The sequence below is a fragment of the Narcine bancroftii genome, chromosome 7 (genome assembly GCF_036971445.1).
Source record: "Narcine bancroftii isolate sNarBan1 chromosome 7, sNarBan1.hap1, whole genome shotgun sequence".
In the NCBI taxonomy this organism is placed as follows: domain Eukaryota; kingdom Metazoa; phylum Chordata; class Chondrichthyes; order Torpediniformes; family Narcinidae; genus Narcine; species Narcine bancroftii.
In genome coordinates, this window is record NC_091475.1 from 29,974,520 (window position 1) to 30,001,165 (window position 26,646).

The 26,646-nt window shown below is 41.6% G+C and overlaps 1 protein-coding gene and 2 long non-coding RNA genes across 9 annotated transcripts in view; 2 read left to right on the forward strand and 1 right to left on the reverse strand.

Annotated features, from left to right (window-relative positions):
- Positions 1-10,473, reverse strand: part of ddx3xa (DEAD-box helicase 3 X-linked a) — an 82,063-nt gene extending 71,590 nt beyond the window's left edge. For 2 of the 6 annotated variants that reach the window (XM_069889338.1, XM_069889336.1), the window contains exon 1: positions 1,362-1,682. In XM_069889338.1, coding sequence (XP_069745439.1) covers positions 1,362-1,406 — 45 coding nt within the window. In that variant the 5' untranslated portion in view covers positions 1,407-1,682. Of the gene's footprint in view, positions 1-1,073; positions 1,099-1,361; positions 1,683-10,452 lie in introns of those variants that run through there. The other 4 variants (XM_069889349.1, XM_069889342.1, XM_069889343.1 and 1 more) reach the window with 4 other exon arrangements.
- On the forward strand, positions 213-1,100 carry LOC138738680 (uncharacterized). The gene is made up of 2 exons (XR_011341675.1): positions 213-484; positions 651-1,100. It is a non-coding gene; the product is annotated as an uncharacterized lncRNA (long non-coding RNA).
- LOC138738678 (uncharacterized) lies at positions 1,267-11,328 on the forward strand. 2 transcript variants are annotated; one of them, XR_011341672.1, is made up of 3 exons: positions 1,267-2,157; positions 10,508-10,579; positions 11,187-11,328. It is a non-coding gene; the product is annotated as an uncharacterized lncRNA (long non-coding RNA). The 2 variants fall into 2 exon arrangements; XR_011341673.1 differs by having other exon boundaries at positions 1,267-1,810.
- The last annotated feature ends 15,318 nt before the right edge of the window (positions 11,329-26,646 follow it).

A 26,646-nucleotide genomic window follows, 5' to 3' on the forward strand; every position in this document is an offset into this window, starting at 1 on the left:
TGACGAGAATGAGCCGCCCTTTTCCACAATGGCCAGCGCGTCCACGTTCCCATTTCGTCAGGAATTCATCAGCACGCTGCTCCATCTTAATGTTTTACTTTACCTCCACCCTTTCCGAGACGATCTATGCCCATTCTCTTAAAAATAATCCCCGACACTGAAAGAGTTCTGCCATGACTTTTGGGGGAGGGGGGGGTTGATTTGACCAAGGCGTGAGGTTTCACCTAATAACATGCTGCGCCAGACACAATGATGGCGCAGTTTCCTCGCGGGCCGACTTCCAGTCCACAAGAAAACAGCAAGTGATTCAGCGCACATTGACGCTCCTTGAAATTCATACGTTTAATCGAACAGCTTTTAATCTCCTTTAGCCTAGAAAGCCACCGCAGCACAGCTATCGTTGATGATTTAAAATGAGCAGTCGGTGGAGCTTCTGTAACAAGGTTCTTCGAAGCTTTCTCCCGGGAATGAGTAATCCGAGAAAGTTACGTAATCCAAAACACAACCACAAGCGTTATAAAGAAACAAAAATAGCCCGCTTTGTAACACCGAATCGACGAGCTACGGATTTGAATGTCCTGCTTGATCGAGCCAAGTAACCACTTATTTTTAAAAAATTTCCTTCAACTCTCCTTTGTGTTTCGTTGCAGAAATGGAGGCGGCTGTTGGGTGAATTGAATGGGCTGCGTCCGCCAGTGAGCTTGAAAGGCCAGGTTTTAAAGACAGAGCTCACGTCGCAACATGCAATCTGTGCCTGTCGCTGTGGGAAGGGACGGCTCGCAGCTCATCACAAAGGCCGCCATTACAGGGGTTAGTCTTCAGTTTCACGGCACCCGAGGGCTCACTCCCCAACGAGGAAACACAATCTTGTGAGAAAACATTTTAAACGGGAAAACCCCATTTCGCGGAGTTAAAGACGACAGCTTGATGCCAGATTTACGGGATGAACCATTTCCCCCACCGTCTCCACGGCGAGATGAGGCCGGAACAGACAAAGGCCGCCCCACAGGATGGCTCTTTTACGCCGCATTTCTCGACTCTCAGGAACGGGGAAGGAGAGAGAAAAAACTTACAAACTTAGATGGTTGAAAGGAACAAAAGCCTCCAGTTTCTTTTCACAAGTATGTGAAGGACTCCTCCCCGTGGCAGCGCGGGGAGGCTCCAAGGCAGACAAAAGCCGCCATTGCCGGCGGACTTTCCGCAAGCGGCCTGGGTATGGGGAAGCGAAACGTGGGGAGAGGGGGTGGGTGGAAGGGGAGTGGGGGGGGAACAAATCAGGGCACAAGGATCCTGTCCTCCTCCTGCTAACTCGACACAGCAGTGTCATGAAAAGGCCCCATTAAAGTGAAGTCGACACTCACCTGCTGATCTAGATCCAGTACATTGCCAATGGCCACATGACTCATAACTAAAAAAAAACGGAGAAAAAAATCCTGACCAGGAAAAATCGAAATGTTATTGGTTTTTCTCCCCCTCCGGGACAGGAAACAAAAAAAAATGGAGAAATACTCCTCAGAAAGTTGCCCTTTCGTCTCTGCTGCTGCTCCGTCAAATACCAAAGTGAGCAGAAAAAGGACAGGAGCGGCTGTGCTGTATCCGAAGGCTTCGTCGACCCTTTCACCAACCCCCACCGTCGCTACCGCACTCGACTCCCTCGTCTCTCGTTATCACCAGCAGGCGCACGGACCGTCGGGAAACGGGGCCCGGCACGTGACCTCGCCCTCCACCAATCACTCGCTGGATTCCTCACCGGTGCGCTGCGGATCGCATGAAGCCGACGAACGCGCTCTCGCGAGAGTCACCATGGCAGGTTGTTTTTAGATCTCTCTCTATCTATCTTTGGGTCCAGTCCCGACTGACTCTTCGCCACGGCAACCTGCCCATTATTATGATCATCTGTTGGACGGTTTGTTTTGCTTCTCATCTTATCCTGGAGAAAACGATCATCAGTGTATTGATTTCTCCTACTCCCCACTCCTTGGGGAAATGGGAACGAAGGATCATAGGGGTTTTTAGACTTCAGGCATGTCACGGCACAATCAAGGAATTTTGCCGCTACTCGGGCAGTCTAAAAAGGATAGGGCAGGAATTTTGAGTCAATTCCTGAACCGCAATTTATCCTGCAACTTTTTGGAGGAAGCCTGCTGCAGTGTCAAGGTACTGGAAAAATTCATTGTCGGTCGTTCACTCCACTGTTGCACTCAGGTACTTTCAGTCTAAAAAGGCACCCAGTGTGAACGACCACACGGGCAATAATTGTATGTGATTGGTGTTCAAAGGAGGCCAGAGCTGCTAAATAACCAAACACTTTATCAAATAAAGGTAAACGCAGTAAACTGTGAGTCCCAGGGAGGGGAAGCAACTGCTCCTCCCAAGATCCACTCTCGACTGGTGGGGGGGGGGGGGGTGCTTTTATCAGTTGCCCCCTCGCGCATGCTCACAGCATCCATCCTGTACGGTAACCCATGCACGTAGTGCGAGGCGGTCTGTAGGCAACTGCCTACATCCCCTTTCTTTACCTCATACCTGCGGAGACACAACGAAGAATGACAGCAGGCATTTGTGTATGCAGACATATCAACAATGATAAGTCCATGTCGTTGCCCCAGGAAGGGCACGTCCCTCGAAAGGGCGCTCACTGTCCCTTGCCCTATTGGGTTACATGCGGGTACCTGCTAGTCTAGGTATTTTGGATTCGGCCAACAGACCCTTCCAGCCCTCATCCTATATAAACCCCCAGATGAAGTGGACGGTTGTACCTCCTCCTCAATCCCTGTTGTTCTCACTGGCGACTCGATATCACTGTCAGGCCAACCAACCTCTACTGCTCCTTCCCATGGACTTTGATATCTGACGGTGTGGCTTGTTCATCTTGTGGTTGCCCCGTTGCATCCTTCTCTTGGGCCTCCTATAAAGCTGAGTTTATCCAATTAGATGGCGCTGGCTCTCATACCAAGAGAATGTGGCTCCGATTTCTCCAGTATTCTTTTCCCTCCAACGAAAGCAGGTACGACTGGAGCTCACTGCAATCTCTCTTTCTTTTCTTTGGCTTCTTCTTTGGCTTGGCTTCGCAGACGAAGATTTATGGAGGGGGTAAATGTCCACGTCAGCTGCAGGCTCGTTTGTGGCTGACAAGTCCGATGCGGGACAGGCAGACACGGTTGCAACGGTTGCAGGGGAAAATTGGTTGGTTGGGGTTGGGTGTTGAGTTTTTCCTCCTTTGCCTTTTGTCAGTGAGGTGGGCTCTGCGGTCTTCTTCAAAGGAGGTTGCTGCCCGCCAAACTGTGAGGCGCCAAGATGCACGGTTTGAGGCGATATCAGCCCACTGGCGGTGGTCAATGTGGCAGGCACCAAGAGATTTCTTTAGGCAGTCCTTGTACCTTTTCTTTGGTGCACCTCTGTCACGGTGGCCAGTGGAGAGCTCGCCATATAACACGATCTTGGGAAGGCAATGGTCCTCCATTCTGGAGACGTGACCCACCCAGCGCAGCTGGATCTTCAGCAGCGTGGACGCGATGCTGTCGACCTCTGCCATCTCGAGTACTTCGACATTAGGGATGAAAGCGCTCCAATGAATGTTGAGGATGGAGTGGAGACAACGCTGGTGGAAGCGTTCTAGGAGCCATAGATGATGCCGGTAAGGACCCATGATTCGGAGCCGAACAGGAGTGTGGGTATGACAACGGCTCTGTATACGCTTATCTTTGTGAGGTTTTTCAGTTGGTTGTTTTTCCAGACTCTTTTGTGTAGTCTTCCAAAGGCGCTATTTGCCTTGGCGAGTCTGTTGTCTATCTCGTTGTCAATCCTTGCATCTGATGAAATGGTGCAGCCGAGATAGGTAAACTGGTTGACCGTTTTGAGTTTTGTGTGCCCGATGGAGAAGTTGTATCCTTTGGGGAGTTTGTAACTAGACGGTCTCGCCCTCAGGGAGTGGGGAAAGGGGTTTGCCCATCTTGTCATAATGATTCTTTTGTAGGACACGTTTATGCGATAATTGGGAATGGATTACGTTGGAGTTGGTGGGTGTAGGCTTCAACATTTCCTTAGGGACTGGAGGCGTTGTTCTGGTTTGCCAAGACATGAGCTGCTGTGCCAGCTAGCCCAGGACGTTGTCTCTGTCAACGTTTCTAACATTCAATAGGTCCAGGAATACATCTGACTTATCCCTAAGCAACCTTTCCATAACGTTCTTTGCGCTGCGGACTGTTCTCTCTAACTAGCCTGTTTGAGTGGGGAAGTTCCGGGCTGCTTGTGATGCGTTGGAAGTCCCAGGCACTTGTGAAGTCTCTGAATTTCTGGCTGGTAAACTGCACCGTTGTCAGACAGCACTGTTTGTAGCGATCCGTGAACAGAGAAGTGGCATTTCAGGTTTGTGATCTCTTTGAGGAGGTCTATCTCAAACCAGCCAGTGTAGGAGTTTACTAGCACCAAGTATTATTGTTTGTTCCACTCAAAGATATCCGTTGCCACTCTGCTGCACGGCAGATCTGGCACTGGGTGCAGCTGAAGGGTTTCTTTGACCTGGTGAGTTTTGGTACTGTTGCAGACTGCACAGTCCTGAACATGTTTTGTGATATCCGCGTCCATACCAGGCCAGAATGCCAAATCCCAGGCACGTCGCTTAGTTGCCTCAATGCTGAGATGTCCCCTGTGAAGGATTCCTATGCACATGGCACGAAGCGACACTGGGATGATTGGTCTTAAGCGTTTCATTATGATGCCTTCATTGTAGATCAGATCATCTCTGAACGTGAAGTAAAGTTGTACTTCACAAGGCAGGTTTCTGGTTTTGCAGGCCATCCGGCCTGTACGAAAGTGAGTCGTGTTGTCGACACCCGGTCATCTGCAATATGTTTTATTAGCTCTTCTTGTCTGGAGGCTGAAATGGGGTGTATTTCCATGACACCATACGTGTCAATCTCACCCGAAAGGCGTGCTGTACTCCTGATGGGTGCCCTGGATAATCCGTCGGCCAGATCCATCCATGTTAAGTTGTATTTTTGCAGTCGCAGCATCATTCTCTGGACCCTTACCGGGGGCAGAGTGAATGGATTTACTGATAATGGATACTAGCGGTAAGTGGTCTATCTTGATAGTTATCAGTCTCCCATAAACGTAATTGTTGAATTTCGTGCATGCGAAGACGACTGCCAGTTGTTCCTTTTCAATCTGTGCATAATCCATTTCTGTTTCCGAAAGTGACCTTGATGCGTAGGCAATGGTTTGCCGTCTTGTAGGCATGCCACTCCTAGACCATGTTGGGATGCATCGCACGTCAATAATACTGCTCATTTGATGTCGTAATATGCTAAGACTGGTGGACTCACCATGTGCTTCTTGAGTCCTTCAAATGCTTTTTGGTGGGCACAGTCCAAGTACCATTCTGTGTCTTTATGGGTGAGCTGTCTCATAGTGGCGCGATCAACTGAATGGCATTTGGAATGAATTTGCCCAAGTAGTTTGCTATGCCTAGAAATCTTTGGAGTGATGTGACATCATTAGGTATTGGGACTCATTAATAGCTCTGGTCTTGGACTGGTCCGCTTTTAGGCCGTCTTTTGTGAATAAGTGGCCCACTTGGTTCACTCTGAACCTGCACTTATTAGCATTCAGACGTAGGTGTACTTTTTTTGCTCTGTCCAGTACCCTTTTTAGGTTAGCGTTGTGTTCCTCTGTGGTCTTGCCTCCTACTAGGATGTCATCAACGATGATTGCGCATGGATACCCTGCGAATATCTGTTCTTTTTTTTTAATTTTTTTATTTTTCACACCATAAATCACATTAGCCATGATATACACTATTTCTTTTTCACACATATACAGTGACTTTTTCTCCCCCCCCCCCTTTCCTCCCAAACCACCCCCCCACCCCCCCCCTCATCCATTTTAGGTATACAATCTAGGTTGCATTAAGCCAGTCAGACAATGTTGTCATTCAACAAAAATACACCAGAAATTCTACTGAGTCCATTCTTTTCTTTCCTTCTCCTTCCATCAACTTAGGTAATGTTTGTCCCCGGTAGGTTTTCGCTATTGTATTTAATGTAAGGCTCCTATACTTGTTCGAATATTTCAATATTATTTCTTAACCAATATGTTATTTTTTCTAATGGAATACATTTATTCATTTAAATTTGGTAGTTTCTTCCTTTTAATTTGGTTATGTATTCCATTAATATTTAAAGACATATAGTTCAGCGTAGCCCTTTTATATTTTGTTTATCTTCTCTTTCCGTTTTTCCATCATTACCTTTCCTCCTTTTCCATTTCTGTTTTCTTATTTTCAACTCTTTATAAGACAACATTCCTACAACATCCAACATTTTCCTTATTCTCCTATTTCTATCTTATTTATCCCCAATCTCCCCTTCACCTCCTGAGTTGTCCTTTATCCCTTGTCGGACAACCACATCTCCCCTCTCCATTTGGATTTGCGAATCCACTCGCAAGCGTCAACTGATTTTGCAGTGACCGCTATTTCCCCCCACCCCGCCTCCCCCAGAAAAGATTTCACTTTTCATATGTCACAAAGGTCACTCTTTTAATTCCCTCCTTATTCTCTCTATTCCATTACCTTCCCTTATTAATTCTTGTCTATACTATCTATATTTTCCTCTAAGTACAGATACATTCATGTATGCTCATTGTCTCTATTCACTCTTATACCTCTACCCGCATACATATCAATCGTGATCATTTTTACTCTCATTACCCGTCTTCATCCCTCAGTCTATTTTTGTCTTTACCCACATACATATCAATCGTGATCATTTTAACTCTCATTACCCGTCTTCCTCCCTCAGTCTATTTTTGTAATTGTTCTGCAAATTTTCGTGCTTCTTCTGGATCCGAGAATAGTCTGTTTTGTTGTCCTGGAATAAATATTTTCAATACCGCTGGATGCTTTAGTATAAATTTATACCCTTTCTTCCATAAAATCGCCTTTGCTGTATTGAACTCTTTTCTCTTCTTTAGGAGTTCAAAACTTATATCTGGATAAATGAAGATTTTTTGCCCTTTATACTCCAGTGGTTTGTTGCCCTCTCTTACTTTTTCCATTGTCTTCTCCAGTACCTTTTCTCTTGTAGTATATCTTAGGAATTTTACTACAATAGATCTTGGTTTTTGTTGTGGTTGTGGTTTAGAGGCCAATACTCTATGTGCCCTTTCTATTTCCAATTCTTGCTGTAGTTCTGGACATCCTAGGGTCTTAGGGATCCACTCTTTTATAAACTCCCTCATATTCTTGCCTTCTTCATCTTCCTTAAGGCCCACTATCTTTATGTTATTTCTTCTGTTATGGTTTTCCATTGTATCTATTTTTTGAGCTAGTAGTTCTTGTGTCTCTTTAGTTTTTTTATTAGATTTCTCCAATTTCTTTTTTAAGTTTTCTACCTCCATTTCTGCTGCTACTGCCCGCTCTTCCATCTTGTCCATTTTTTTTCCCATTTCTGTTAAGGTCATCTCCATTTTATTTATTTTCTCTTCTGTGTTGTTTATTCTTTTTCTTAAATCCTTAAATTCCTGTGTTTGCCATTCTTTAAATGACTCCATGTATCCTTTAATAAGAGCAAGTATATCCTTTACCTTGCCTTTCTTTTCTTCTTCTATTTCACCATACTCTTCCTCTTCTTCTTCCTCTGGGTTGACCATCTGTTGTTTCTTTGTTGCCCTTTCCTCCTCTTCTTTCTTGTTTCTATTGTCTTCTGTGGTCTCTTCTTGCTGCAGGTGTTCTGCAGCTGTCGTTGCCGGCTGTGGAGATCGACTCCCCAGCTGGTCCCCCCTCCCGTCGGTGTGTTTTTTTTCATTCGCATCGCGCATGTGCGAAGTATCGCGCATGCGCGGTTGCGCACTTTTACTCGGCTCTGCGAGCCATTTTTGTAGTCCATTATTTACCGACCTGAGGGAGCGGGTTTCTCTCTCCGCAGCGGGCCTCTTCGGACAGGTTAGTCGGAGAATGCATTCTGCCGTTATCAGCAAAATGGTGATTTTTTATACCCTTGGATACATGCTTAGAACATCATCATATCATTACTTGTCCAATGACTAAAACTGTTGCTATCCTTTCCCTGCTAGCTTCCTGCCTCTCAATCCATCAATGTCTCTCTTATCTTGTAAGTACAAGGATGCATTTACATCTTGTTACAGCCCTGTACATTCCCATCTCATGATGTTTTACCTAACAGGAGTACAAGGACACCTCCCCTTCTTGTTACTGCCCTGTACAGGGTAACTCCCTACACATTCCCATCTCATGATGTTTTACCTTACAGTAGTAATACTATTTTATCTCAATGTATGAATGTATATGCAAATTATAAATAAATTTGAATTTAAATTTGAACAAGGTGTCCTCTATTTGGCAAATGTGGTAACACTATCACCAGAAGAGTAAAGAACAGGAATGAAAAGGTAAAGCTATCTTTGTCAACAAAAGATATAGAGGCACAGATATGAAAGGAAAAGGTAGCATATATCAAACACAGGTACATAGATGAGGGAATCCTGTGCTAATTATAAGGAATGTGCGGTAACAGAAAAGGGGGAAATAAGGAGGGCTAAAAAAGGATTGGAGATGACTTTAGCAGACAGTGTAAGGGAGAGTCCTAAAATATTTTACAAGTTCACTGAGAATGAGTGGGTCTCAAGAGAATGAATAGGTTCCCTTAAGATTGGATGGGGTGATTATAGGTAAAGTGTTGTGTTAAATACTGAGGGTGGGGGAGGAAGGGAGGGAGGGGGACAGAAAGAACTTGAACTCTGCAGAAAACATTGTATAGAATTGATCATTATAAATTGTAGTCAATGCTGATACTGTTAACATTGACACTGATCATGTTGGTAACTGAGTTTAAGTTTGGAAAATCATAAATAAAATATTCAAAAAAAAGAAAAAGATCGGGTAGGCTATTTAGGTGTAGAATTAGAGAAGATGGGAAAGATCTTAAATGATTATTTTGAGAAGTGTGTTTACTGTGGAACAGGATTTACAGGTGAAGGAGGTAACCAAAAATAGCCTAGCCGAAGTCTGCATCAGTCCTGAAGAGGTATTCAATCGTGTCAAGATGGTGAAATCTCTGGGTCCTGACCATGCATCCAAGAACATTGTGGGAAGATAGGAAGGAAATTGTGGCCTTGGCAGACATTTTTAACTCATCACTAAGGACAAGAGAAGTTCCAGAGGACTGGAGAGTAGTAAAAGTAGTGCCATTGTTTATCAAGGGCTGCAAGAATAATCCAAGTAAAATCCAAGTATCGCGCATGCGCGGTTGCGCACTTTTACTCGGCTCTGCGAGCCATTTTTGTAGTCCATTATTTACCGACCTGAGGGAGCGGGTTTCTCTCTCCGCAGCGGGCCTCTTCGGACAGGTAAGGCCTTCACCTTTTTCCTCCTTTGTCTTCTCTTCCTCTCTTCTTACCGTTGCTTTCGATTTTTCTTTTTTTGTCGCCATCTTCTTTCCACCTTTATACTCACTTTTCTGTAACTTTTATTTCTGTGCCTTTGTGTTTTCTCTTGTTTTTCCCGACTTTTCTGGAGAGGGCTGGAGTTCACCGTCCGGCCACTACTCCATCACGTGACTCCTCCGCGAATATCTGTTTCATGGATCTTTGGAACACCTCGCTGGCTGAATTGATGCCGAAAGGTGAAGGTGGTTGGGAAAATAAAGGAAATATCTGTGATAGAATTGAAACCATGAGAGAATGAGTGACACATGGTGTTTTTGTCAATTGGTTAAAATTTTCTGATTTGTACAGGGTCCCATCTTGACAACTTTTTACAGGAGCACAGTTGAGAGTGTTCTGTCAAGCTGCATCATTGCGTGGTATAGTAGCTTCAAAACATTGGACCAGAAGGCAATGCAGAAGGTCACTGGCGTCTCCAGTTTCTCTCTTAATATTTACCGGGAGCATTGCTTAAATAGGGCAATGCTTTGCATCCAGCACACAGTATCTTTGATCCACGACCATCATGAAGGAGGTACATGAACATAAAAATCAGAACTGAAAGGCTATGTTACGAGATATGAGAGAAAGATGTGGATATGTGTGTGTATATATAGATAGATAGATAAATGTAGGTGTGTGTATGTTGAAATCTAAGTAAATTTTGAAAATGTGTAGATGACGGACTCCTGACAATCCCTTTTTTTTTCTTCATCTCTGCATTTCTTTCTTTGGGGTCTATTTCTTTCCTTATTTTACTTTATTCACTATTCATGGGAGGGTGGGGGGGGAAGATGGGGATTATAGCCATCATGTATCAAAGATTATTATTTTTTACTCTGTATTCAATATTTACTGTTTTTGTTGATTCCATGTTTTGCATATAAAAGTTAAATAAAATATTTTTAAAATGGGAGCAGACATTCAGCCGGTAGAGTGCCTTGGTCATACTTTGCTCGTGGCAAAGTTCTGTGAAGCAGCAATGGTGTCATCCAGGATGCCACTTACCGATGGGCTGACTCTCTTTATGTGACTCCTTATCACAGTAAGTGTTTCCTCCTAGGATGTCGTTGACGATGATTGCGCATGGATACCCTGCGAATATCTGTTCCATGGATCTTTGGAGGCTTTATCTGTAAGTTGGAGGAGGATATGTGTTAATTATCTGTATTGTTATTGTTTGTCTTTCAGACGGCTCCTTGGAGGGGTAGGTACCTGCAGATGCAGCAACGGTTAAATTTTTTCATTTATGCTAATACTGGTCCTTGGGTTAACATCCAAAATTAGGGCAAGGCCAATTTCGACAAGATTATGCAAGTTAGCAATAGTTGACTGGAGGCAAATGTGAGTATGACTGTCAAATGGGAGTAATTTGAAAGTGTCATAAGGTCAAACATATTCCCAGATAGGGTTGTCAGTTGTCCTGTATTTAATGTTTATGTCCTGTGTCCTAAACTGACTTTATCAGGACACCTTAAATGTCCTGTATTAAGGTTTTTTTAAAAATAAATTGCAAAATTCACCAGTTTCGAGCTGTATGATTTGGAATTTTCAATAATTTTATTTGTAGTACCTGAATTTTACTTCATTAAAACTAAAACATTAAATAACTCTACTATTACTTTGAAGGAAGTCACCTGAAAACAGTTAAGTAGTTGTGACAAGTAATGAACTTGTACATGTCAGCATACTGGCTAATGTTGAGTGTATTTTCTCATTAATGTATGTTCAATGGACAAAAGAATGAATTAAGTTGGATGTGACCACAGTAGAAGCTATGTTACAATGCAAATGGAACATAGACTGTCAGTGCAAGGAATTTTATATGCAAGTTTTGCAAAACAAGGACCTGTTAATGAGAGCCAAGTCATCATTGAAATATAATTAAAGGTATGTAATTTAAATATTTATATTTTAATTGGATAAGAAATGAATATTTTGGTGACAGTGTCTCGCCAGCATAAAGTTAACTTGATTAAATATTTAAGTTAATCCAGTTGTCCGTGTAACCAATATTTTTAATATACAAGTTTTTCCCATGTAGTGTTAGGTCTGCTTTGTTCATGAATGAGTGAGACAAACACCAGGCTGAGTCGAAATCAGGGTTCTTTGTTCTTTATTACCGGATTGTAACACTTGCGACTAACAAAGTTAGTCGGAGAATGCATTCTGCCGTTATCAGCAAAATGGTGATTTTTTATACCCTTGGATACATGCTTAGAACATCATCATATCATTACTTGTCCAATGACTAAAACTGTTGCTATCCTTTCCCTGCTAGCTTCCTGCCTCTCAATCCATCAATGTCTCTCTTATCTTGTAAGTACAAGGATGCATTTACATCTTGTTACAGCCCTGTACATTCCCATCTCATGATGTTTTACCTAACAGGAGTACAAGGACACCTCCCCTTCTTGTTACTGCCCTGTACAGGGTAACTCCCTACACATTCCCATCTCATGATGTTTTACCTTACAGTAGTAATACTATTTTATCTCAATGTATGAATGTATATGCAAATTATAAATAAATTTGAATTTAAATTTGAACAAGGTGTCCTCTATTTGGCAAATGTGGTAACACTATCACCAGAAGAGTAAAGAACAGGAATGAAAAGGTAAAGCTATCTTTGTCAACAAAAGATATAGAGGCACAGATATGAAAGGAAAAGGTAGCATATATCAAACACAGGTACATAGATGAGGGAATCCTGTGCTAATTATAAGGAATGTGCGGTAACAGAAAAGGGGGAAATAAGGAGAGCTAAAAAAGGATTGGAGATGACTTTAGCAGACAGTGTAAGGGAGAGTCCTAAAATATTTTACAAGTTCACTGAGAATGAGTGGGTCTCAAGAGAATGAATAGGTTCCCTTAAGATTGGATGGGGTGATTATAGGTAAAGTGTTGTGTTAAATACTGAGGGTGGGGGAGGAAGGGAGGGAGGGGGACAGAAAGAACTTGAACTCTGCAGAAAACATTGTATAGAATTGATCATTATAAATTGTAGTCAATGCTGATACTGTTAACATTGACACTGATCATGTTGGTAACTGAGTTTAAGTTTGGAAAATCATAAATAAAATATTCAAAAAAAAGAAAAAGATCGGGTAGGCTATTTAGGTGTAGAATTAGAGAAGATGGGAAAGATCTTAAATGATTATTTTGAGAAGTGTGTTTACTGTGGAACAGGATTTACAGGTGAAGGAGGTAACCAAAAATAGCCTAGCCGAAGTCTGCATCAGTCCTGAAGAGGTATTCAATCGTGTCAAGATGGTGAAATCTCTGGGTCCTGACCATGCATCCAAGAACATTGTGGGAAGATAGGAAGGAAATTGTGGCCTTGGCAGACATTTTTAACTCATCACTAAAGACAAGAGAAGTTCCAGAGGACTGGAGAGTAGTAAAAGTAGTGCCATTGTTTATCAAGGGCTGCAAGAATAATCCAAGTAAAAACACTTGGAAATGCTGGAGGAACTCAGCCGGTCTTTTCAGCGTCTATAGGAGATAAAGATATATTGCCGACCCTTAATAGGCACTTCACTACTTCGAGGAATAAGCAGAATAAACCAGAAGCAGGAAATCTCAGAAAGCCTCAGAATTCAAACAATGGGAGAGAAATCCAAACCACAAAAGGTGTTAATTGGATATGATAATGGATGAAGTAAGAATGGAGAGAAAGAGATTGGGAAAAGGGTGAGGGGTTTAATGAAAGCCAGAGAGGTCGATACTAATGCCAGCCAGTTGGAAAAAGAGATGTGGTTCCTCCAGTTTACGGGTGATCTCAGTCTGCGGCAGAGTATAAGACCATGAACAGATATGGGAATGGGATGGAGAATTGAAATGGGTGGCCTCTGGGATATCTATGCTATTAAGGCTGAAAAAGCTGAGGTGCTCACAAAGTGATCTCTCAAGCTATGTCCAGTGTAAACTGTGTCCAGTGTAGACTGTGTCCAGTCTCCAATGTAGAGGAGACCATAATGGGAGCACTGGATGCAGTAGATAACCCCCGCATATTCATAAGTAAAATATTGCTTTACTTGGAAGAACAAGTGGAGCATCTCCTGCAGTCACAGGGATAGGTACCAAGGGGACGATTAGTGGGGAGGGAGAAGTAGACAACCCCATATGGCCCATTTCTACCTCCTACCCAAGATTCACAAAACTAATTGTCCCGGCAGACCCATCGAATTGGTCTCTGCTTAACTCGACTCTGTTTTGTCTCCCCTAGTCCAGTCCCTCCCCACCTACATCCAGGGCACTTCACACACCCTCCATCACTACAAAAACTTCCAGTTTACTTAATTCAATCGCTTCATATTTACCGTGAATATCCAATCCCTATACACCACCGTTCTCTAAACTAAAGGCCTCAAAGCCCTTCGTTTCTTTCTGGACAATAGAACAAACCAGTTAACCTCCACCACCATCCTCCTTTGGCTGGCAGAACTTGTCCACACACTCAATAATTTCTCCTTTGACTCATCCCCCTTTTTCCAGGTTAAAGGGGTAGCCATGGATATCTTCATGGGCCCCAGTTAGGCCTCCCTTTTTGTGGGCTACATGGAGTAATCCATGCTACAATCCTACACAGGCAAGGCCCCTTCTGCTACTTCGACCCTGAAAGTCACAGGATATATCATTGAGTATTTCAAGTTTTTAACACGCAGTTGTTTTCTCACATCTTCAAATTCTTTCCTTTGTTTAATTAAGATCGGGCTAAAATCTTATAAAAATAGTACCTTTTCATGATCAACCTTGTGCAGGCCATTATTCTGCTTGGAGTAATCATATGCTGCTCCCAGGATTATCTCCCATTCTCACCAGAACTAGTCTTGGTCTCTGATCGCCAGCTCTTCTGGGTCCGAGTGTTCGGTGACCTTTCTCTCGATATTCAATTTTTCTTCAAATTTGTCTTCTCCCAACGCCTGGATCCATTTCTTAAAAAAGTTTCACCAGTCTATTCTTTCAATTCCTTCCTTTAGTCCAACAATGCGAACATTGTTTCATTGACTGAAGTTCAATTTGTCCAGCAGTGCTTGTTTATCCGACTCCCATTCTTTGGCTTTTTTTTCCCCCAAAGCTTCAAGTTTTTAATGTGTTTTCAACAAATCAGACTCTGCTTTTTTTTTATTAAATTTTTTTATTTTTCACACTATAAACCATATTGATCAAGATACATACATTTTCCTTTTCAAATATATACAGTGTCGTTTTCTCCCCCCTTCCCTCCTCCCCTCCCTCCCTTTCCCTCCTCCCCTCCCTCCCTCCCCTCCCACTTATTTAAAGTTCAGAATCTAAGATACATTACACCCGTTAAACAATGTTGTCACTAAATAAAAATAAAGAAGAAATTCCACTGAGTCAGTTCTTTTCATTATCTTCTCCTTCTGTCATTTTAGGTGGTAGATGTCCACGGTAGGTTTTCTCTATTGTGTTTCATGTATGGCTCCCATATTTGTTCAAATATTGTAATGTTATTTCTTAAATTGTATGTTATTTTTTTCTAATGGAATACATTTATTCATTTCAATATACCATTGTTGTATTCTCAAATTATCTTCTAATTTCCAGGTTGACATAATACATTTTTTTGCTACAGCTAGGGCTATCATAACAAATCTTTTTTGTGCACCATCCAAATCAAGTCCAAATTCTTTGTTTTTTTATATTACTTAGGAGGAAGATCTCTGGATTTTTTGGTATATTGCTTCTTGTGATTTTATTTAGTATCTGGTTTAGATCTTCCCAAAATTTTTTCACTTTCTCACATGTCCAGATTGCATGAACTGTTGTTCCCGTTTCCTTTTTACAGCAAAAACATCTGTCTGATACTGTTGGGTCCCATTTATTTAACTTTTGAGGTGTAATGTATAAGCTGTGTATCCAGTTATATTGTATCATACGTAACCTTGTGTTTATTGTATTTCTCATGGTTCCGGAGCATAGTTTCTCCCATGTTTCATTCTTTATCTTTATGCTTAGATCTTGTTCCCATTTTCTCCTTTTCTTGTAGTTTAATATACATGTTTGTTATAAATTTTTTGATTATCATTGAATCTGTAATCACATATTCAAAATTACTTCCTTCTGGTAACCTCAGACTGCTTCCCAATTTGTCATTCAAGTAGGATTTCAGTTGGTAGTATGCCAACCTTGTATCATCAGTTATATTATATTTATCCTTCAATTGTTCAAAGGATAATAGTTTATTTCCCAAAAAACAATTCTCTATTCTTTTGATCCCTTTTTTCTCCCATTCTCTAAAGGAAAGGTTATTTATTGTAAAAGGGATTAGCTGATTTTGCGTCAGTATTAGTTTTGGTAGTTGGTAATTTGTTTTATTCCTTTCTACATGAATCTTCTTCCAAATGTTGAGCAGATGATGCAATTCCGGAGAATTTCTACGTAGTACCAATTTTTCATCCCATTTATATAATATATGTTCAGGTATCTTCTCCCCTATTTTATCTAGTTCTAATCTAGTCCAATCTGGCTTTTCCCTTGTTTGATAAAAATCTGATAGGTATCTTAATTGTGCAGCTCTATAATAATTTTTAAAGTTTGGTAGTTGTAAGCCTCCTTGTTTATACCATTCTGTAAATTTATCTAGTGCTATCCTCGGTTTCCCCCCTTTCCATAAAAATTTCCTTATTATTTTCTTTAAATCCTTGAAAAATTTCACTGTTAATTGTATTGGTAATGTCTGAGTCTTCTTGAGTCTTTACCGACGCGAGCGTTGAAGTCGCCAAGGATGACAACCTTGTCGGCTGTAGGGGTGCGTTGAATGAGGTTGCGCAGGTCAGTGTAGAACTCAGAAACCTGGCCAGGAATCCTGGGCAAGCATGGTGTCGGCAAGTGCATCGACAATGGGCGCCTCCTGTTGGAGCTCTGCGCAGAACAGCGGCTTGTCATTACAAATACCCTTTTTCAGCAGAGGGACAGCCTGAAGACTACCCAGATGCATCCCCGATCCAAACACTGGCACCTACTGGACTACATCCTGGTGCGAGAAAGTGACAAACGAGATGTGCTCCACACCAGGGTCATGCCCAGCGCGGAATGCCACACTGACCACCGGCTGGTTTGCTGCAAGCTCAACCTTCACTTCAAGCCAAAGCCCAGGAACAGTAAAGCCCCCAGAAAGAGGTTCAATGTTGGAAACCTGCAGTCAAACGAAGTGAGAGGAAACTTCCAGGCAATCCTCAAAGCAAAGCTCGAGGATGCAATCCGCCTCACGGACTCGTCTCCTGAAACCCCCTGGGATCAGCTGAAGACAACCATACTGCAATCCACTGAAGAGGTACTGGGCTTCTCCTCCAGGAAAAACAAGGACTGGTTCAGCTCCAGGAAATCCAGGAGCTGCTGGCAAAGAAGCGAGCTGCCCACCAGGCTCACCTTACAAAGCCGACCTGGCCAGAGAAGAAACAAGCCTTCCATCGCGCATGCTGCCATCTTCAGCGCAAACTCCGGGAGATCCAAAATGAGTGGTAGACTAGCCTCGCCAAGCGAACCCAGCTCAGCGCGGACATTGGCGACTTCAGGGGTTTTTACGAGGCTCTAAAGGCTGTGTACAGCCCCTCACCCCAAGTCCAAAGCCTGCTGCGCAACCAGGACGGCAAAGTCCTCCTCAGCGACAAGATCTCCATCCTCAACCGATGGTCAGAACACTTCCAATCTCTTTTCAGTGCCAACCGCTCAGTCCAAGATTCCGCCCTGCTCCAGCTCCCTCAACAGCCCCTAAGGCTAGAGCTGGATGAGGTCCTCACCTGGGAAGAGACATATAAGGCAATCGAACAACTGAAAAGTGGCAAAGCAGCAGGTATGGATGGAATCCCACCAGAGGTCTGGAAGGCTGGTGGCAAAACTCTGCATGTCAAACTGCATGAGTTTTTCAAGCTTTGTTGGGACCAAGGAAAACTGCCTCAGGACCTTCGTGATGCCATCATCATCACGCTGTACAAAAACAAAGGCGAGAAATCAGACTGCTCAAACTACAGGGGAATCACGCTGCTCTCCATTGCAGGCAAAACCTTCGCTAGGATTCTCCTAAATAGAATAATACCTAGTGTCGCCGAGAATGTTCTCCCAGAATCACAGTGCGGCTTTCGCGCAAACAGAGAAACTACTGACATGGTCTTTGCCCTCAGACAGTTCCAAAAAAAGTGCAGAGAACAAAACAAAGGACTCTACATCACCTTTGTTGACCTCACCAAAGCCTTCGACACCGTGAGCAGGAAAGGGCTTTGGAAAATACTAGAGCGCATCGGATGCCCCCCAAAGTTCCTCAACATGGATATCCAACTGCACGAAAACCAACAAGGTCGGGTCAGATACAGCAATGAGCTCTCTGAACCCTTCTCCATTAACAATGGCGTGAAGCAAGGCTGTGTTCTCGCACCAACCCTCTTTTCAATCTTCTTCAGCATGATGCTGAACCAAGCCATGAAAGACCTCAACAATGAAGACGCTGTTTACATCCGGTACCGCACGGATGGCAGTCTCTTCAATCTGAGGCGCCTGCAAGCTCACACCAAGACACAAGAGAAACTTGTCCGTGAACTACTCTTTGCAGACGATGCCACTTTAGTTGCCCATTCAGAGCCAGCTCTTCAGCGCTTGATGTCCTGTTTTGCGGAAACTGCCAAAATGTTTGGCCTGGAAGTCAGCCTGAAGAAAACTGAGGTCCTCCATCAGCCAGCTCCCCACCATGACTACCAGCCCCCCCACATCTCCATCGGTCACACAAAACTCAAAACGGTCAACCAGTTTACCTATCTCGGCTGCACCATTTCATCAGATGCAAGGATCGACAAAGAGATAGACAACAGACTCGCCAAGGCAAATAGCGCCTTTGGAAGATTACACAAAAGAGTCTGGAAAAACAACCAACTGAAAAACCTCACAAAGATAAGCGTATACAGAGCCGTTGTCATATCCACACTCCTGTTCGGCTCCGAATCATGGGTCCTCTACCGGCATCACCTATGGCTCCTAGAACGCTTCCACCAGCGTTGTCTCCGCTCCATCCTCAACATTCATTGGAGCGACTTCATCCCTAACATCGAAGTACTCGAGATGGCAGAGGCCGACAGCAGCGAGTCCACGCTGCTGAAGATCCAGCTGCACTGGGTGGGTCACGTCTCCAGAATGGAGGACCATCGCCTTCCCAAGATCGTATTATATGGCGAGCTCTCCACTGGCCACTGTGACAGAGGTGCACCAAAGAAGAGGTACAAGGACTGCCTAAAGAAATCTCTTGGTGCCTGTCACATTGACCACCGCCAGTGGGCTGATATCGCCTCAAACCGTGCATCTTGGCGCCTCACAATTTGGCGGGCAGCAACCTCCTTTGAAGAAGACTGCAGAGCCCACCTCACTGACAAAAGACAAAGGAGGAAAACCCAACACCCAACCCCAACCAACCAATTTTCCCTTGCAACCGCTGCAACCATGTCTGCCTGTCCCGCATCGGACTTGTCAGCCACAAACGAGCCTGCAGCTGACGTGGTCATTTACCCCCTCCATAAATATTCGTCCGCGAAGCCAAGCCAAAGAAGAAGAATGTCAGAAATAAATATTGTATCCTTGCGAAAATGTTCATTTTAATACAGTTTATCCTTCCTATCAGTGTTAGTGGTAAATCTTTCGAATGCTCTAAGTCGTCTTGTAATTTTTTTCATTAGTGGATAATAATTGAGTTTATATAGATGGCTGAGGTTTTTATTTATTTGTATACCTAGATATCGCATTGCTTGCGTTTGCCATCTGAATGGTGATTCTTTCTCAAATTTTGAGAAATCCGCATTATTCATTGGCATTGCTTTGCTTTTATTTGAGTTAATCTTGTACCCCGACACCTCTCCATATTCCTTCAATTTCCTATGTAATTCTTTTATTGATATTTCTGGTTCTATTAAGTATATTATAACGTCATCTGCAAATAGACTGATTTTATATTCCTTGTCTTTTATTTTTATCCCTTTTATTTTATTTTCTGTTCTTATCAGTTCTGGCAGTGGTTCTATGGCTAATGCGAACAATAAAGGAGATAGTGGGCATCCCTGCCTTGTTGATCTGCTTAAGTTAAATTGTTTTGATATATATCCGTTTATTGTCACGTTCGCCAATGGCCCCTTATATAATGCTTTAATCCAATTAATATATTTCTCTGGTAAGCTGAATTTTTGTAGTACTTTGAATAAATAATTCCATTCTACTCTGTCAAAGGCCTTCTCTGCGTCTAAAGCAACCGCTACCGTTGGAGTTTTATTTCCTTCTACTGCATGAATTAAGTTAATAAATTTACAGATATTGTCTGTTGTTCGTCTTTTTTTTAAATAAATCCAGTTTGGTCTAGATTTACTATTTTTGGTACATAGTCGGCTAATCTGTTTGCTAATAGTTTAGCTATTATCTTGTAATCTGTGTTAAGTAAAGATATTGGTCTATATGACGCTGTCTTTGGTATTACTGTAATTATTGCTGTTTTACATGACTCTGGTAAGCTTTGTGTTTTATCAATCTGGTTGATTACTTCCAGAAGGGGAGGAATTAATAAATCTTTAAATGTTTTATAGAATTCTATTGGGAATCCATCCTCTCCTGGTGTTTTATTGTTTGGTAGTTTTTTTTATTATCTCCTGTATGTCTTCTATTTCAAATGGTTTTGTTAATTTATTTTGTTCCTCTGTTTGTAATTTCAGTAGTTCAATTTTAGTTAAAAATTCATCTATTTTATCTTCTTTCCCTTCGTTTTCAGTTTGATATAGTTGTTCGTAGAATTCTCTAAAGTTTTCATTAATCTCCGTTGGATTATATGTGATTTGCTTGTCTTTTTTCCTTAATGCCAATACCATTCTCTTAGTTTGTTCTGTCTTAAGCTGCCACGCTAGAATTTTGTGTTTTTTTCTCCTAGTTCATAATATTTCTGTTTTGTCTTCATTATGTTCTTTTCCATCTTATATGTTTGTAGTGTTTCATATTTTATTTTTTTATCTGCCAATTCTCTTCTTTTAGTTGTGTCATCCTTCATTGCTAATTCTTTTTCTATATTTGCTATTTCCCTTTCCAACTGTTCTGTTTCCTGGCTGTAGTCCTTCTTCATCTTGGTTACATAACTTATTATTTGCCCTCTGATGAACGCTTTCATTGCGTCCCATAGTATAAACTTATCTTTCACTGATTCCGTATTTATTTCAAAGTACATTTTAATTTGTCGTTCAATTAAATCTCTAAAATCCTGCCTTTTAAGTAGCATGGAGTTTAATCTCCATCTATACATTCTTGGTGGGATGTCCTCTAACTCTATTGTCAATAACAGGGGTGAGTGGTCTGATAATATTCTAGCTTTATATTCCGTTTTCCTAACTCTCTCTTGCATGTGAGCTGATAACAGGAATAGGTCTATTCTTGAGTATGTTTTATGTCTGCCCGAATAATATGAATATTCCTTTTCCTTTGGGTGTTGTTTCCTCCATATATCCAAAAGTTGCATTTCTTGCATCGATTTAATTATAAATTTGGTTACTTTGTTTTTTCTATTAATTTTTTTTCCAGTTTTATCCATGTTTGAATTCAAATTAAGATTGAAATCCCCTCCTATTAGTATGTTCCCTTGCGTATCTGCTATCTTCAAAAAGATATCTTGCATAAATTTTTGATCTTCTTCATTAGGTGAATATACATTGAGTAAATTCCAAAACTCCGAATATATCTGACATTTTATCATTACATATCTCCCTGCTGGATCTATTATTTCCTCTTCTATTTTGATTGGTACATTTTTACTGATTAATATAGCTACTCCTCTAGCTTTTGAATTATATGATGCTGCTGTTACATGTCCTATCCAATCTCTCTTTAGTTTCTTGTGTTCCACTTCGGTTAAGTGTGTCTCTTGTATGAATGCTATATCATTTTTTTCTTTTTTGAATAAATTTAACAGTTTCTTCCTTTTGATTTGGTTATGTATTCCATTAATATTTACAGTCATATAATTCAACATAGCCATCTTATACTTTGTTTATCTTTCCTTTCCGTTTCCTCATCATCAACTTTCCTTTTTATCCATTTCTGTTTTCTTTTTTTAAGCACATTATAAGACAACATTTCTAAAACATAAAATATTTCCATTACTCTCCTATCTAAAAATCCTTTAACCCCATTATCCGCTCCCCTTCCTGAGTTGCCCTTTGTCCCTTCTTGGGCAATCACATCTCCCCTCTCCATTTGGATTTGCGAAATCACTCGCAAACGTCAACTGATTTCGCAATGACCGTAATTCTTCCCCACCCAGCCCCCCCCAGAAAAGATTTTAATCTTCATATATAACAAAGGTCACGCTCTTAATTCCCTCCTTACTTCCTCTCTTCCCTTACTTTCCCTTATTAATTCTTATCTATACTCTATATATTTTCTTTTAAATATACATACACACATGTATACACACACACACACACACACACACACACACACACACACACACACACACACACACACACACACACACACACACACACACACACACATATATATATACCCATATACACACATACATATAGTTTGTGGTCATTTTTGCTCTCGTTACATGTCTTCATCTCTCTGTCTGTTTTGTAGTTGTTCTGAAAATTTTCGTGCTTCCTCCGGATCCGAGAATAGTCTGTTTTGCTGCCCTGGAATAACTATTTTAAGTACCGCTGGGTACTTTAGCATAAATTTATATCCTTTTTTCCATAGGATCGCTTTTACTGTATTAAACTCCTTCCTCTTCTTCAGGAGTTCAAAACTTATATCTGGATAGAAAAAATTTTTTTGAACTTTGTATTCCAGTGGCTTTTTGTCTTCTCTTATTTTCTTCATTGTTTTCTCCAATATATTTTCTTTTGTTGTATATCTTAGGAATTTTACTAAATGGATCTTGGTTTTTGTTGTGGTTGTGGTTTAGGGGCTAATGTTCTATGTGCCCTTTCTATTTCCATTTCTTCCTGTAATTCTGGTCTTCCTAGGACCCTGGGGATCCAATCTTTTATAAATTCTCTCATATTCTTGCCTTCTTCATCTTCCTTAAGGCCCACTATCTTTGTATTATTTCTTCTATTATAATTTTCCATTATATCTATCTTCTGAGCTAACAGCTCTTGTGTCTCTTTAACTTTTTTTATTAGATTCTTCTAATTTCTTTTTTAAGTCATCTACTTCCATTTCTATGGCTGTTTCTCGTTCTTCCACCTTGTCCACTCTTTTTCCTATATCTGACATGACCATCTCTAATCTATTCATTTTTTCTTCTGTACTTTTTATTCTCTTTATTTCACTAAATTATTGAGATTGCCATTCTTTTATTGATTCCATATATTCTTTAAATGTACTTGCCCTTCCCTTCTTCTTCCATTTCTCTGTGTTCTTCCTCTTCTTCCTCTGGGTTGGTCATCTGTTGTTTCTTTGATTTCCTTTTACTCTCTTCTTTCTTGTTCTCGTTGTTTACTATGTTCTCCTCTTGCTGCTGTGTTGTGGCTGTCAATTTCAGCTGTGGAGATCAACTCTCAGCTGGTCCCCCCTCCCGTCAGTTTTTTTTTTGTCTTGCACATCGCGCATGCGCGGTTGCGCACTTTTGCTTGGCTCCGAGAGCCATTTTTGTAGTCCCGAGCTCGGGACTTCGACTGACCTGAGGGAGCAGGCTTCTCTCTCCATAGCGGGCCTCCTCGGACAGGTAAAGCCTTCACCTTCTTCTTCCGATGTCTTTTCTTCTTCTCTTCTTCCCATCGCTTTCGACTTTTCTTTCTTCACTGCCATTTTCTTCCCACCTTTACTTTCACTTTATTTTAATTTTTGTGTTTGTGCCTTTGTGTTTTCTCTGTTTTTTTTAAAAACTTTTCTGGAGAGGCCTGGAGTTCCCCGACTGGCCACTACTCTATCACGTGACTCCTCAATTCAGACTCTGCTTGACCTAGTCTCTCCAGCAGGCCTTCAGCAATCTCTTTTATTTTGATCATTTTCTCCATCATATCTCTCATCACCGTTTCACACTTATGAATTGGTTACTCAAATTCTCCATTTTTTCCAGGATGATGCTCAGCTCTTGACCTGAGTCCTAAATTTTACCTGGTTCTGCCAGACCTGTTGCCATTTTTGCACCACTCCCTTTCGGGCTTTCACCTGATGTTCCCAGTTGAATAGGAATTTCTTCAATCTTTGTTCTCGACTGTCTTGGTTTCTTCATGCTGTTTTTACCCATTTTTGATTAAATAAGTCTTGATTTTTAAGTTTTGACTGTCAAATTTCATATTCTTCATGGAGAGCTCAACCAAAACACATCTGTCTAGGTCCGCATGGCCATGCCCTGCCCCCCCCATCTATCATTTTCATTCTCCGTCTGCCTCTGCTTCTTTTTCCTTCCAACATTCCTGTTGTAACTAAATGTTTTAATGTATCTCTTCAAGTTGATGTGTCCAAAGAATTTTGATTGCTGTTTTCTTACTCTTTTAAGTAATTTACATTTTGTTTTCGTTCTTTGTAGAACTTCTTTTGTTATTTTTTTCCTCCTATCCTCCTCTTCTTCCCGTTGCTTTCGACTTTTCTTTCTTCACTGCCATTTTCTTCCCACCTTTACTTTCACTTTACTTTAATTTTCGTGTTTGTGCCTTTGTGTTTTCTCTGTTTTTCTTAAACTTTTCCGGAGAGGGCTGGAGTTCCCCGACTGGCCACTACTCCATCACGTGACTCCTCAATTCACACCAGTGTGCCTCAGGGCTGAGCCCTCTTCTACTCACCTATGACTGCATTCCTGTACATGGTTCTAACTCCATAATCAAGTTTGCAGATGACACCATGGTGGTTGGCCTGTTCATAGGGGATGATGACACCGCGTGATATACTGACATTAACCTAGCCCTTAACATCCAGAAGACCAAGGATATCATTGTGGACTTCAGGCATTCTAAGAGCCATACTCATGCCCCTATCTACATCAATGGAGCTGTAGTGGAAGATGTATCAAATTCCTTGCTGTCCACAATTCTGATGATCTCACCTGGCCCCTGAATTCCTCCATCCTGATCAAAAAGACGCAACAGCACCTTTATTTCCTGTGGAGCATCAAGAAAGCTCACCTCTGTCCCAGGATATTGATGGATTTTTACCGCTCACCTACGGCATCTCAGTGTGGTATGGCAACTGTCCCATATTGGACTGTAAAGCACTCCAGCGGGTGGTGAAAACCGCCTAGCAGATTATCAGCCCCCAATTGTCCACCATTGAGCACATCTATCAGAAACATCTAGGCAGGACGAAAAGTATTATAAAGGATGCAACTCACACTTTTTACTCTCCTTCCATCCAGTAGGTGCTACAGGAGCCTCCACTCCCAAACCAGCAGGCTCAGGAAGAATTTATTTCCTGGGATTGTGACCCTGCTGAACCTTGCATCACATCACTGAGCAGTATTGCATCTGATTTGTACTGTCAGTACTTTTATACTTGTTTATTTGCTGGAGCACTTGCTTTTATTCACAGTTACTTGTAAACAGCACTATTTTTACTTCTGGTTAGATGCTAATTGCATTTCCTTGGCTTTGTATCTGTACTAGGCACAATGAGAATAGAGTTGATTCTAAATCTAAATTCTTTTGAGAAACTACATCTCTGCTGCATTGATTCTTTTTTCCATTGCGTTTGTGATGGTCCATGACTCGCAGTCATAAATCAATATAGGAAGAATGTAGCAGCTGAGAGTTCTAAGGCACCTGTCTGGTTTTTGCTCATACCATGACACAGGGCTCACGCTGGGAACATTGGTTATATCTATAGATCAGCCATTCTCAACCTTTTATGGGCTATAGCCCCCTCCTGACACTGCTCCAAGTTTATGGGCCCCCTTCCTGTGAAACAGTCAAGTTTATTTGGTTTCTCCCATAATTTTCTCCTACTGCCTACATAAAAAACAAAATATATTTTGATTGCAGTCTGTGCTCCCCTTAAATGGGCTGTGACCCCCAAACAGGCCATATGGCTCCCGTTGAGAATGCCTTCCTCTAACAGTTATGTATTGCACTACAATCAGAGCATTTTCAGACTTTCCTGTTCAACAACTCTTATTCAAATAGTGTGTGACTTGGAAGGGAAACTGCAGATGGTGGTGTTCTCATGTGCCTGAAGTCTTTAGTAGTGTTGGAAAATCTGGAACCTTCTGCCAGAAAAGCTGAGGTGAGAAACTTCATTGTGCTTTATAACTGGTACACACTCCAGCCATGGTGCATTGATTTTGGAGATAATAAATATCTACCAATCAAATAGAAATACGATTAGAGATTGGTGGAAACACTCAGCAGGTCAGTTAATTTTTTTTAAAGTTAAAAAAAAAGTCATTTTTATAGAAAGAAAAACAGAGTGAACAGTTTCCTTATGGATCGAACAGACTATTCTGTAAAGCATCTGCGTTTGTTTTTTTCACAATAGAGGGCCACATTATGACCACCAAATGTAATAAACCAAAATAGAAAAAAAGTCTGTGAATTATTATGTCAACTGCAAGCCCGTGAATGGACGGGATTGATAAAGGTGCTACACTTCCTGCAGATGCATGCAGGGGTGTGGGAGAAACAGGGTGAATGTTGGTGGAGATGGCAGGGCAAATGAGGGAGTCATGGAGGGAAAGGTTTCATTGAAAGTATTGGTTCCATTTAAAATTTTGAAAGAGGATGGAAGATTGTGGAGGACTCACATTGAAGGTGGTAGAATGTACAAAACAAGTTCATTGAATGTAGAGTCTGGTCAAATGTGAGGACAATGGAACAAATCATGCTCTGGGTCGGAGTAGTGGGATTAATTCAGCGTAGCCATTTTATACTTTGTTTATCTTCCCTTTCCGTTTCTCCATCATTACCTTTCCTTCTTATCCATTTCTGCTTTCTTGTTTTGAACACTTTATAAGACAACATTTCTAAAACATCAAACATTTTCCATATTCTCCTATTTAAAACTTCTTTAACCCCAATCTCCCCTCCCCCTCCTGAGTTGTCCTTTATCCCTTGTCAGACAACCACATCTCCCCTCTCCATTTGGATTTGCGAATTCACTCGCAAATGTCAGCTGATTTTGCAGTGACCGTAACTCCTCCCCACCCAGCCCCCCCAGAAAAGATTTCAATTTTCATATGTAACAAAGGTCACTCTTTTAATTCCCTCCTTATTCCCTCTATTCCATTTC